This window comes from Malania oleifera, chromosome 5 (assembly GCF_029873635.1).
Source record: "Malania oleifera isolate guangnan ecotype guangnan chromosome 5, ASM2987363v1, whole genome shotgun sequence".
In the NCBI taxonomy this organism is placed as follows: Eukaryota; Viridiplantae; Streptophyta; class Magnoliopsida; order Santalales; family Ximeniaceae; genus Malania; species Malania oleifera.
In genome coordinates this window covers 267,006-280,005 of record NC_080421.1, presented here as the reverse complement: position 1 = coordinate 280,005, position 13,000 = coordinate 267,006, and the positions used below count along the sequence as shown (strand labels likewise).

Here is a 13,000-nt window from a genome sequence, read left to right as displayed (position 1 = left end):
GAAAGAACTAGGTCTTCCACATTTTCAGCCTATGGAGTTGATGTGTGATAATCGAGTTGTTATTCATATTGCTTCCAACCCTGTCTTCCATGAGCGAACAAAGCACATTGAAGTTAATTGCCACTTTATTCGAGAAAACTTGTACAGAAGCTCATTACCACCACTCATGTGAAGTCTAAGTTTCAGCTTGCTAATTTGTTCACTAAAGCCTTGGGAGGTGCTCGTGTGAAATTCATTTGTAACAAGCTAGGAGCATATGATATATATGCTCCAACTTAAGGGGAAGTGTTAATTGTTATTTAGTCTTTTAGCATTATTATTATTATGTTAGGTTTTTTTAGTAATAAGTTTGAGTTAGTAAGGGTATTTTGGTGATTCCCATTGTACTTATATATATTATAAATAGAAGGAGAGATCTATCATTGAGTTTAGGTCTTCCATTTTACCCAATTACTCAACACTAACCTTGATGTCGACATATTACCAAACGCATCACAATTTCATTTCTTCCAGTTTGCTTTCAAACCCTTCAGTTCAAAAACTACATAACTAGCATTTACATTCACCATCAGCTCCTATCACCAATGTCTCACTAACTCCTTGAAGCCCTCAACTTTTACCCACATGCTTTCAAACCTAAATGGTGTTGGCCCAATGCAAAACTGCCAAATCCAAACTAGAAGAACAATGTAGATTACCTGAGAGCATGGTTAATGATCATGAGAGTTGTAATTAATGAGTATCCATGGAAGAACCCCCTGAATACAAACAAGAAAAAAAATGAAGCAAAATGCATGTAAGTAAAGTGAGTATAAAGATAATATTGCGAAAAACATACACTTCAAAAGTTGCTTGTAGTGATTCTAGCTTTTCATTTGAAAGGCACATCAAATTTGGTACACACAAAAAAGGGTCGACATTAATTGACAATATGTTAAAAACAATTTCCCCTTTCATTTCATTTTTCTATTCTTCCTTTTCTATGAATGTTAATTGAAAGTTTCAATTAGTTAAATTTTCAACATTTGTATCATATAAACTAATTAAGAATCTAACTTTTCTTTCATTTTTAGTAATATCCTTTGTTTGACACCTTGCAGGTCAATGGCCAATTCAAAAGTAATTAATTTTAATAGAACTACATCTAAAAGTGAAATTTCAAGAAAGCAAAATTACTTGTTCATGACTGCATCAAAATCTTGAATCAGTATAGCAACTGCATTGAAGGCCATCCCAAATACATACAACCAGAAGTTCTGCACATTAATGTTTCTTGAAGGCCGCTTTTTAATTATAGCCTGCATAATACAGAAACAAACACATCGAACAAAATAAGTAAATGACTATCCAGACCACCAGTATGATATCTAGGGTTGGCAATGTTTACCCATACCAACTTACCCACCCATAACCATCATTAATAAAGAGGCAAGGGCCGTCCACTTGGACCCATTAATTAAAAGGGTTGAAATGGGTTTACCCACTCAATCCACCACTATTTTAACCAGTGCAGCGGTGTTCCTTGCACAAAGGAATACTAATCAATTTCATGATTTTGCGCAAACCACAGCTTTCCAAATACTTCTGCATTTCTCTTGGAAGTTAGAACTACAAGAATTGGAAACTGATTTTAAATTGAGTCGCGGTCCTGCATCTGACACAAATATTTACATTTTTCTTTTCAGTTTTCCATTTTTTGCTTTGGATAACGTTCAAAATTTATGCTATCAACCCATATAATCAACATCCTTTGGTTTGTAATCCTTTGCAAGCTCCTGCAGCATCAAAGGATGCTGCTGGATAGCTTGAACACAGGAGCTATAAAGAACTATGTACATTCCTATAATTCCACATAAAGGTCTTGGTGAATCCAATAGCTATAGTGGCAAGTAGCTTCCCATTGGACGAGGATGCCATCCCTAGAAAATTGAAAAATTGAACCAAACTGTAAAATCCATTGTTTTTTTTCAGTTTGGTTTCAATTTGAATTTTTTATTTTTTATTTTTAGTTATGAATTCAGGTTCAGCTTAGCCCATTCAACAACCATGCTTAACCACATCAAAAGAATATATTCTAAAATACAAAAACTAGACTATATAAATATACGTTATTTATTTAAAATATCTATTATGTATATTGTTAGATTACTACTTTACCTAAATGCTTAATCTATTACATTGTGGACCAACAATGCATATCAAGCCTTAACACTCCCCACTGCACATGCAGCTCAATTGCACATGGAGAGATAAACAAACAATGAATAACACCCATATTGAGAACAAGGCTGTTAGAATTGGGATCATACATAGGATTGTTGGGGAGGTCTGCAGGATCAAATTGTAGGATCGAATCATGGATTGTAAGATTCTATTTACAATGCAAAATAATTAAAAATTTATGTATTTGGCACCTTAGAACAACTCTCATTAAAATACGCCTAAATACTTAGTAGAAAGTCTAGGAAATTAATAAAAAAAAAAAAATCAAGAATGTAGCTAGCTTGCTAGCTAGCACCTAGCAGGTTTTTTCTTCAACAATTTTGACTCTGAAAAAAATGAAGAGAAAAGGAAGAAGAAATTGCTATTCTTACTTATGTAAACTTCTCAGCTTCTGTGGTCTTGTCATCAGACCATAAGAAGAAGAAGGAAAGAAAGGAGGGAGAGAAATAGAAAAGGAAAAAGATAAGCTTTTTGTTGAAGGAAGAACTTTTTTGTTAGTCAAAAAGAAAAGAGCAAGAAAAAGAAAGCTATATGCTCTTTGCTTTTGGAAAAAAGATAGGTATCTGGCTTGTCAATAATAAGAGGAAAGAAGAGGAAGAAAGCAGAAAACTACCAAGATAATGCATAACTGCTACAGCCAGAAACTTTAAGCTCTCAGCCTGACCGTACAGCACCCTATTTGTTGAAGCTTGCTGCTGATATCAAAGCTGTCAGCTGGCATACTATCCACACCAGCCTGCTGATAGATAGCTCGGGATCTGCCTACCAAGAACTCTAAGCTCAGAGCTTTCAATTTTAAAGGAGGAGAGCTTTCAAGAGATGCGCTCAATTGTTCTCTTGAATTGGATTGAATAAATCCCAGAACATGCTCATTATTTTGCCTTAATTTTGATGCATTTGGGCCAACTAGACCATAGTTTGTGTCTATTGCAAAAGTAAAGTATTTGGGCCAATAAAATATATATGAGCCTAAACAGTAAAAATTCATATTCCATTGCACAAGTAGAATCGGTAGATCCCAAGTAGGATTGTGATCCTAGGATTCTAATGATCCAAATAGGATTCTATTGGGATCCTACTTGATTTAAGATTCTTCCTAGGATCCGGATCAATTAGGCAAGTCCAGATTGTTGAATCATAGGATCACATGATCCAGATCTAGATTTTGATAGCCATGATTGGGAACATAATAATTTTTCAACAAACATACATTAAATCAGGCAAAAAGACTAGAAGTCTAGAAACCAGTACCTCTTGGCAACCTAGCTTCGATACCATGTTAGGTTCCCACTTTACCTAAAAGCTTAAGCTATTACATTGTGGACCAACAATGTACATCAAGCCTTAACATATATAAATGTATATAATGTAGGTGACTGGATGAAGGGGAGCTTAGGTGCAACGGTAAAGTTGTTGCTGTGTGACCTAGAGGCACGGGTTCGAGGCATGCAAACAGCCTCTCAAAAAAATGCAAGGTAAGGCTGCGAACTATGGACCCATTGTAGTCCGCCCCTTCCCCAGACCCCGTATACGCGGGAGCTTTGTACACTAGGCTACCCCTTTTTTGTATGAAGGTGATTGGATGTAAATAGAACAATGTTAATTTTCCACATGTTGGTAACTTGTGATACACATACTATCCCAATCTTTTCACACAAAGTTAGTCCCAAGCCTAGATAAAGGTGGAGGGTTGCATTGGGAAGCTGATTACCAGTGTAAATTTTATCAAATCACTATAATATGAATCCTTATCGAATATTCGTTGGGGCATCTCCTACAAGCAATGTGTTGCACTTATACCACCCGGGTGTAATGAAAAGTAGGAAAAAGTGCGCTAGGTCATCGCCTCGAAGCAACACACCGTTTTGGCACCCAAATACTATGTCAAACATGCAAGGATCCTCACATCATTCTAGACATGGGCGAGTAAAGAAGTTAGTTCGAGAGACTAAGATTAGATTAGAAACTTAAATAAAGGGACATTTACGGGCAAAAGCATGAAAATTGTGAACACAATGATTAGAAGAAGAATTAATAAAATTTGCCTCCAAGAAACTAATAAATTTGCCTTCAAGAAACTAAGTAGGTAGGGAGAAAGCTAGAGAAATTGATAAATTAGAATTTAAACTTTATTGCACTAGAAAAGAAAAACATAAAAAATGGGGTACGAATTATCGTCGACAAAAACTTAAAAGATAGCGTTGTAGATGTAAATAGAGTAGGGGATCAAAATATAAAAATCAAGATAGTCTCAGGCCACGAGATAATAAATATTATTAGTGCTTAATGCTTATGCTCCTCAAATAGGCTTAGCAAAAAATCTTAAGAGACAATTTTGAAAAGATGTGGATGGTATTATGCAAGGCATATCAGGTACTAAGAAAATACTCATAGAAGCATATATGAATGGACGCGTTAGAAAGGATAATAAAGGCTATGAGAGGATACATAAGGGATATGGGTATAATTATGAAGACAAAAATGAACCTAGGGAGATGATCTTAGACTTTGTTATGTCATATGATTTTATTACAATGAATACTTACTTTAAGAAGAGGGAACACTTATAACCTTTAAAAGTGGACAAAATAAAAGTCAAATAGTTTTTTTCTTAACAAGGAGGGTAGATCGTCTATCATGTAAGAATTGTAAAATTATCCCAGGTGAAAACTTAACCACACAACATAGAGTTTAAGTATTAGATATATGTATTAAAAAATAGAAAAGAAAAGATAAGATAAACCAGTGTAAAAGAACTAGATGGTGGAACCTAAAGGAAGAAAGTATAATAAAATTTAAAGATAAATTGATCAAAGATGGTGATTGGACTATAAAGGATGGTATAGATACAAATATTCTTTGAAGTAGGATAGCTAGCTCTATTAAAAAGATGGCAAAAGAGATTTTAGGTGAATCAAAAGGAAGATTCTCGAATAACAAAGAAAGTTTGTGGCAAGATAAAGATGTCCAAAAAACCATAAATACAAAAAGAATTTGGTATAAAACATGGCAAAAATGTAGAAATATGGACAACTTTGAAAAGTAAAAAGAGGCAAGAAAAGATGCAAAAAAGGCTATTAGTGAAGCAAAACATAGATCATTTAATAATTTGTATGTTAGATTAGATTAAAAAAAGAAGGGGAAAGAGATATATTTAAACTTGTTAGAGCCAGAGAAAGAAAGAGTAAGTACTTAGGTAATGTAAAATGTATAAAAAGTGAGGATAATATTGTCTTGGTAAAGAAAGAAGACGTAAAAGAAAGATGGTGAAGTACTTTAATAAGCTATTTAATGAAAACCAAATAGAAGGTTTAAACTTAGAATTGAAAAAGGAGGAAAAGATTTAAAATATGAGATTTATTCACATGATTTGAGTTAATGAAGTCAAGACTACACCAAAAAAATAAAAAAAGGAAAAACTATAGGACTAGAAAACATTCCAATTGAGATTTGGAAATGCTTGGGTGATAACAAAATTATATGGTTAACTAATTTATTTAACACAATTATAAAAACTTAGAAAATGTTAGAAGAACACAGGAAAAACACTTTAATACCTATATACAAAAATAAAGGAAATATTCAAAATTGTAATGTTGAAATTAAATTTACGAGTCATACAATGAAACTGAGGGAAAGAGTAGTTGAACAAAGATTAAGACTAGAAACGAAGGTATCAGAAAATCAATTTGGTTTTATGTCTAGGAGATTTACAATAGAAGCTATATATCTTTTACGAAGATTAATGAAAAATTTTAGGAAAAAAAAAGGGACTTGCACATCGTATTTATTGACTTAGAGAAATCGTATGATAGGGTGCCAAAGGAAGTTTTATGGTGTGTTTTAGAAAAAAAAAAAGTGTACGTAGTAGGTATATTAATGTCATTAAGGATATATGTATGATAGAGTAATGACTAGTGTAAAGACTATAGATGGAGATACTAGAGAATTTCCAATCACGATAGGTGTACATTAAGGATCTGCTTTGAACTCTTATCTTTTTTATTTAGTGATAGATCACCTGACTAGGAGGATCCAAAATGATGTTTCATATTGTATGTCGTTTGCAAATGATATTGTATTGATTGATGAAACTAGGGCCTAGGGGTGGAGTAGAAGCTAAGTTAGAATTATGAAGAGAAGCGTTAGAATCTAGAGGTTTTAGGATAAGTAGAAATAAGACAAAATATATGAAACGTAATTTCAATAATAGTCGAAGGAATATTGGTGACAAAATTAAACTTTATGATGAAGAAATAAATAGCACTTGAAGATTTGGATACCTTTGGACCTAATATGCAAGCTAAAAGAGAAATTGAAGAGGATGTAATGCTTAGAGTTAAAGCAGGTTGGATAAAACGGACAAGTGCTTCAAGTGTGCTTTGTGATCGTAGAATACTTATAAAATTGAAAGGAAAGTTTTATAGGACAGCTATAAGACTAGTTATGCTATATGAATCAAAATGTTGGGCAACTAAGAAACAACATATCCAAAAAGTAAAAGTTCCCGAGATGAGAACGTTTAGACGGATGAGTGGTATAACATTGAAAGATAAATTAAGAAATGAACATATTTGCGTTAAGTTGGGTGCAACTACTATAGAAGATAAGATAAGGGAGGGACGACTCAAATGGTTTGGGCACTTGCAACGTAGGCCACATAGTGCACTAGTGAGGAAGAGTAAGTTCATTACTGTGAGAGATAGGAGAAGGGATAGGAGTAGACTTAAAATAACTTGGAAGGAGATAGTGAGAAAGGATTTAATAGCCCTGAATTTGTCGAAAGAAATTGTCCATGATCACATAAATTGACATAAAAGGATTCATGTAGTTGACTCCACCAAAAAGGACTTTAGGCTTGTTTTTGTTGTTATCATTGTTGTTTTTATATTTTCTTTGGCTTGAAATACTACTTAGAGAGAGATGATCATTTTTAAAACTAAATGGATAAATGAGTTATATAAGAATAATTTAAAATATAAGTTATATGAAAATTGGAAAAATGTAAGAAGGCAAAATGAGAATATCTCTATTTTTCAAAAAGTTAAATGGGTAAATAGGTTTGATGTAGGACGGTTCTAAGTAGCCCTAGTCCAACAGTTGACCCTCATTGTAGCGCACACACAATATCACAATCTATGAGAAGAATTGAATTAACCAAGCATGAACATCACAAACATATTCCAATGATCACAAGTTGTTGAGATTTTGAAAACATATATGATTTGGTTCAAAAGCCCTTAGTTGATCATTTCATTCAAGTAATCAAGTTCCCTTTGAAAGATGTTATATTAGAAGTCTTAGATCACAAGTCCTAGAGTACAAATCAAATATCCCTAAGCATGGTACTAGCAAGCATGTTCATGTTGAAAATCTAGAAAGATTCAAAGAGAATGAACAAGGTTTTTCAATCAAGGCTTCAGGTAGAGTTTCAAGGCTTACAAAGTACTTTTAGGGGCTTATTTAGATGGTCATAAACAAGGAATTGAAACGAGCTTACCAAAAGGTTCAGAATGTCAAACACCAAGATACACGAGTAGTCGATCGCACCACGAACAAGTTTGTTGATCCTTAGGAATCTTGAGACAAGAATGAAGCTTGAGGTGGTTGTGGCTATGAACTATGAAAGAGGTGTGGGTGTGTAGCGTTGATGATGACGTTGATGTTGTCGTGGTCTCTCACCACCCAATCTCCGGGGAGACGGAACATAGCCTCATACTACTCACTCACAAGGAGAGGAACAAAACTTACAAGTTCAAGCAAAAGCTTCTTTTTTTAAAATTGATAATGCAATATGTCTTTTACACTACAAGTGATGGCATATTTATAGCCTTACATGCACATGGCTTCTTAAAAGATTAAAGAAAATACAAAAGTAAAATAAAACATTTTAAACATAGGTAACGAGGTTCCTAGGAAATAGTTTGTCATAGGAAATAGGTACCTAGGAACTAGAATAATTATGATAGCGGAGTCTAGGAACTTAAAATGAAATAAATGCTTCTTGAAAACCCAAGACTCTTTGAATTGCAAGTTGTCATGCTTCTTGAAAAACCAAGACTCTTTGACTTGCAAGTTGTCATCCTCTTTCCAAGCTAACCTCTAAGAGAAACTTCAATTGCTGCAAATGTTCACATCAATGGCGGACTTCGGGTGGTCGTACACGTGTCACAATATCCGCGAAAGATACTCGATGTGCATGTTGATCCCCATCAAAGTCAACCCATGTTTAAATGAGTAGGGTCATAAATGGTCAAACATTTTTATGTAAATGGTTCATAAATGGGTAAATGGGTCACTAGTGACCCAACCCATTTTGGCACACCAACCCATACAACAATTGTAGTGTGATATCCTTAATCAAGATGGATCTGAGTGGAGTGCAGCATATCCTTAATCAAGATTTCTAATGGTCAGAGAAAAACCATTAAATGACAAAAAACAACCCGGATTTCAATCAAACCATATATATTCTAGGAAATTGTTTGAGCACATAATAATACTTTAAACATGAACTAGACCTGTAGACAGATGGGTTATTAAAGACATGCTTAAAAAAAAAATTTACCTCAGTGTAGACTCCCGCAAAACCACTAAGAAGTGCCATTATCTGCAAATGTATAGCGAACCATTACCTTATAAGATCGTTTCATATTCTTGCTACAATTAACTTACTTTTCATGGACTAAACCTCAAAATGTAAAAAACTCACAATGGCCATCACCCAACCTTGAAAAGGAGTTTGTAGAACATGATCAGAACTGCAATAACCAATATAATATCAAAATGATATTTTTAATTTCAACAAATTATAGAAATTGATAATTCAAAAGCTTTATATGATTTTCTATAATTATAAGCAGCAATATTAACAGTTAAAATTTTTTATTTGTAACTTTACAATGAGACAGTTTGGTCAGGTTGTCCATCCAAGTAGACATGCATATCAGTTCAAGTCATCCAAACGATAGTCACAAAAAAATATAATAGGTCCATACTCCAAAACTGATAAAAGCATCATGCCAAAGGACAAACTTTAACTCTGTTTTAGCAACTAATAAGAAAATCACAATAACTCTTACGAAGGATTAAGTTGTGCTGTGGTGCACCCTGCACATAGTAGAATGAAAGCTGCCCACTGAATTTCACTTAACCTGAAAAAAAGTGCAATTAAAGTATAACCCGAAAAAAAAGTGTAATTAAAGTGTAATGCCTAATAAGAATCCTGCATGATCCTATTTGTACTAGGGATATTTTTCTTGCTTAGGTAACTACTGAAAATATAAGCTTTTCTATCTTTGAGATTCAAAACAGAAACAGCCAACTTCATCCTCAAACAGCCAAGAGTGTCTAGAACAGTTCACCCATGGATGCTTTGAATATATAACACAATACTTCTGATTTGAAACATGGGTGCAAAACGAGGTCATTCACATTTTGCAATTTTTATTATTACCAGAAATCTTGCATGACTACCCATGTCTTCTCATGTGGTAGAAGGGTGGGGTAGAGCATGGGTAAGTTTCACCCTCTCCCCACCCACACCCCCACCTCCAAACACACACACAGAGAGTAATATCAATGCATGGATTAAATGGCACCATATTAATCTTTCCTGACTGCCAACTAAATTTTCTACGGATTGTGCAAATATTTTCCATGCAAAATGAACAAATCCAACATAAATGGTGAAAGGGCATACTGTTTCTTAAGAATAATTCGGTATAAAACACCGGTGCTGATAATATTTAAATTCTTCAGAATCTGATAACCAGGAGCATCCACATATGCAAAGATGTAATACTAGCACAGAAAATGAAAAAAAAAAATAGGAACTATCAAGATCTGGAACACAAGAATACAGGTGCTAAAATTTTTTAGCCCGAAAAAAAAAAATCATAACTAACCTGAAGTAAGTTTTTAATGAGGTAGAGCAAAGCAGGAATGGGGTAAACAATAACTTCATCTAGTGTTGTGCTCAACCTAATAAATAACAGAAACATATGAAGATATTAGACAGTAAATTTTTAAATGAATGGCTACCAAAATTAATGAAGAGTTCAAGCACAAAAATATATTGAAGTTGTAAACACAATCACAAAACCAGAATATAATGACCAGCTACAATCCAATGCAGCTCAATGTGACAATGCCAACAAATGCTCAAGCCGAGTACACTGAATGAGGAAGAAACATACTTTGTAATTAATATGATAGCAAATAGCATGCTGATAGTACTTTTTGCCTAGAACAAAGTCTAGTAGAATTTATATCCTTGTATGCATTGACTGGGGAACTGCCAGAATAATGACCAATATAATAAATAAGTAACAATATGAAATGGAAGTAGCTGAAATTCCTGAAATTCTAAATGACCATATTTAAGACCAGATTAGTAAAACAAAGGGAAATATTTAACTTCCCTGCCAAGTCCTTATAAAATATATATGAGTTTAGGACCTAGGAAGCTACATTACCAATCTAAAAACCATCTTGTCAAACACATTATCTCTGATATGCCCCAAAAGTTTCTAACCAAAAGAGTATATTACCGTACGTCAACTGCAACCTGGAAGTTCAGCAATCTATAAGTTACAGGAGATAACAAGAACTGCATATGAACTCTGCCATGCAGTTCCATAGGTTCATACAAACGTATGCTAATATATACAAAATAGAAGCATAAATTCCAAGCCAACATCCCTCATTCATGGTTCCAACATTAGTTGGAATGAGAAACAATGAAAAATAATAAAAATGAATATTGTTAACCTGTTGTCTTCAGTAACACCTTCATTACTCCATATTCTTCCCAAGGCCGCAAGTGAAAATGCACATTTCAAAGCCTCCACCTAATTTTAAAATTAGGAAGCAGAAAGTTGAGGCTTCAAATATGTCAACATGAAATTGGTGACCATAATTTAAAACTAAAAGGTAACAAATGTGTAGCAGTTTTAAACATTTTGATGTCTTCGAGCCTTCGAGGTCCATGACTCTCTGTAATTTCAGAACTCATTTTGCACTTGTCAATTTAAATTTATCTACAAAAAGAAACTTTAATTTCTTACCAAAAAGTTTGCCGTTGTGACACTGTACTCGTACTTTCCAGCTCGCTTGGACCATACGATGAGTATTGCTTGTGAACTTGTAAGAACCGTCAACGCAAGTGTGACAATTGACCTGAATTTTTTTTTAATAAATAAACAAGCAGATATTTAGGCTATATTTTTGTGTCCAGGACGTAATGCCGTAAATGTAAGAAGACAGCCCGTACTTGCGCTTCCATTTGGACCGTTCACTTGAGCTACCCAAATTAATGGCAGGAACTGCAACATCAACGGCAATCATAAGCAACAGAAGACGCCCCACTAATTCATTTCCTAATTCCTACATGTTATTGAGCTTTGTCGAAGACGTACCACCTGAGAACGCTTTTCTGCGTAAGCTCTCCAAATCTTCGCCAGCTGCATCATCTTTATCCTACAGGTTAAATCGTGACACACAAACACACACACGTACTCAGGTAATAATAACAACAACAACACAACAACAATAGAAGATGCAGGTGAATAGACCAAATCAAAGATAAAGCTCCCGGAACGATGAGGAAAAAACCGATCTGAGTGAAAGTTGAATAAGCCCCTACGAGCTTAAAAATCGCAAGATTCGATCAAAATGTAAACAGTAAACTAAATCGACCAACAAGAATTGGTGAAAGATGAATCGAAGTTAACAAACCTGATCTTTGAGTTTTTTGTACTCCATTTGCAAATCTGCAGCCGAGAAAGCTGCCCCGGGGTTTCTCGCCGGAGATTTTGGATTCTCGCAGCACGACTGCTCTCGATCGTTTCGTTGGGAGTTGGCTTGGGTGGGAGACGTGGAGTGATGCTGGCTCTGGGCTTGGGCCTGGGCCTGGGCCTGGGTGGATGAAGATGGGTAATAGGTCGGGTGCTCGGGTTTGGACCCGCATTCGATATGCAGTTCCAGCACGCAGGGCAAAGCGCCCGATTGAAAACGCATTATCGGAGTCAGGACAGATAAATAAAAATAAAATAAAATAAATACATACACATATACATATAGTTACTAAGTCATATTTTATTTCTTGTGTACCTATTACTCTCAAAATTTATTCAAAATAATTTGAATCAATCATGACTTAAATTACCTATCAAGAATGGGATAAAAATAACTTAGAGTACCCCGGTGTATTTTGAGGAATCATTCCGATACCTAAGAGAGTTTGAAAGAGTTATATGTTTACAACGACAAAAGTATAGATCATAATAATATGAGATAAGATGTCTTACTTTCTTTAGGAACTCTTTTTATAGACATTTGGAATACCTACCTATCAATTTCTCTACTAATGGATCGCAAGAATTATATTGCGGATATGTTATTAGGGAGTAAAAATTGATGTGTTAACCTCTTACTTTAATTAGCGGACATTACTTCTTATCCATTAACTTCTTGATGTTTTTTCATTTTTTGGTCTTACATTAGTTATGTCGAATTTAATGTCAAAATCTTTTTTAAGTTATAGCCCCCTACTCTCGAGTCTTAGAGTTATCTTTTTGATTCGAGAGTATATTGCATTTGATATAAGTACTTCTGTTATCACATCGGTTCATGTTTCTTGTTATCTTATGTGTGGCGCTCATCAAATAGACCTATATTTTAGGGAATGATGTCCAACTCTTGCTACCTCACGAGCGGTGCTCATTAGATAGGTAGTTTTGGGTCTCATGAGCGGTATTCATCAAATGGATCAATT

At 34.4% G+C, this 13,000-nt stretch overlaps 1 protein-coding gene across 2 annotated transcripts in view; it reads right to left on the bottom strand.

Annotated features, from left to right (window-relative positions):
* Positions 1-12,195, bottom strand: part of LOC131156350 (CMP-sialic acid transporter 2-like) — a 32,340-nt gene extending 20,145 nt beyond the window's left edge. The window contains exons 1-12 of one of the 2 annotated variants that reach the window (XM_058109966.1): positions 11,962-12,195; positions 11,643-11,703; positions 11,498-11,549; positions 11,292-11,403; positions 10,996-11,075; positions 10,131-10,206; positions 9,926-10,026; positions 9,306-9,377; positions 8,936-8,984; positions 8,792-8,833; positions 1,177-1,298; positions 699-758 (exon numbers count right to left, since the gene is read on the bottom strand). In XM_058109966.1, coding sequence (XP_057965949.1) covers positions 699-758; positions 1,177-1,298; positions 8,792-8,833; positions 8,936-8,984; positions 9,306-9,377; positions 9,926-10,026; positions 10,131-10,206; positions 10,996-11,075; positions 11,292-11,403; positions 11,498-11,549; positions 11,643-11,703; positions 11,962-11,988 — 854 coding nt within the window. In that variant the 5' untranslated portion in view covers positions 11,989-12,195. The remainder of the gene's footprint in view (positions 1-698; positions 759-1,176; positions 1,299-8,791; positions 8,834-8,935; positions 8,985-9,305; positions 9,378-9,925; positions 10,027-10,130; positions 10,207-10,995; positions 11,076-11,291; positions 11,404-11,497; positions 11,550-11,642; positions 11,704-11,961) is intronic. The other variant, XM_058109967.1, reaches the window with a different exon arrangement.
* Positions 12,196-13,000: the final 805 nt, after the last annotated feature.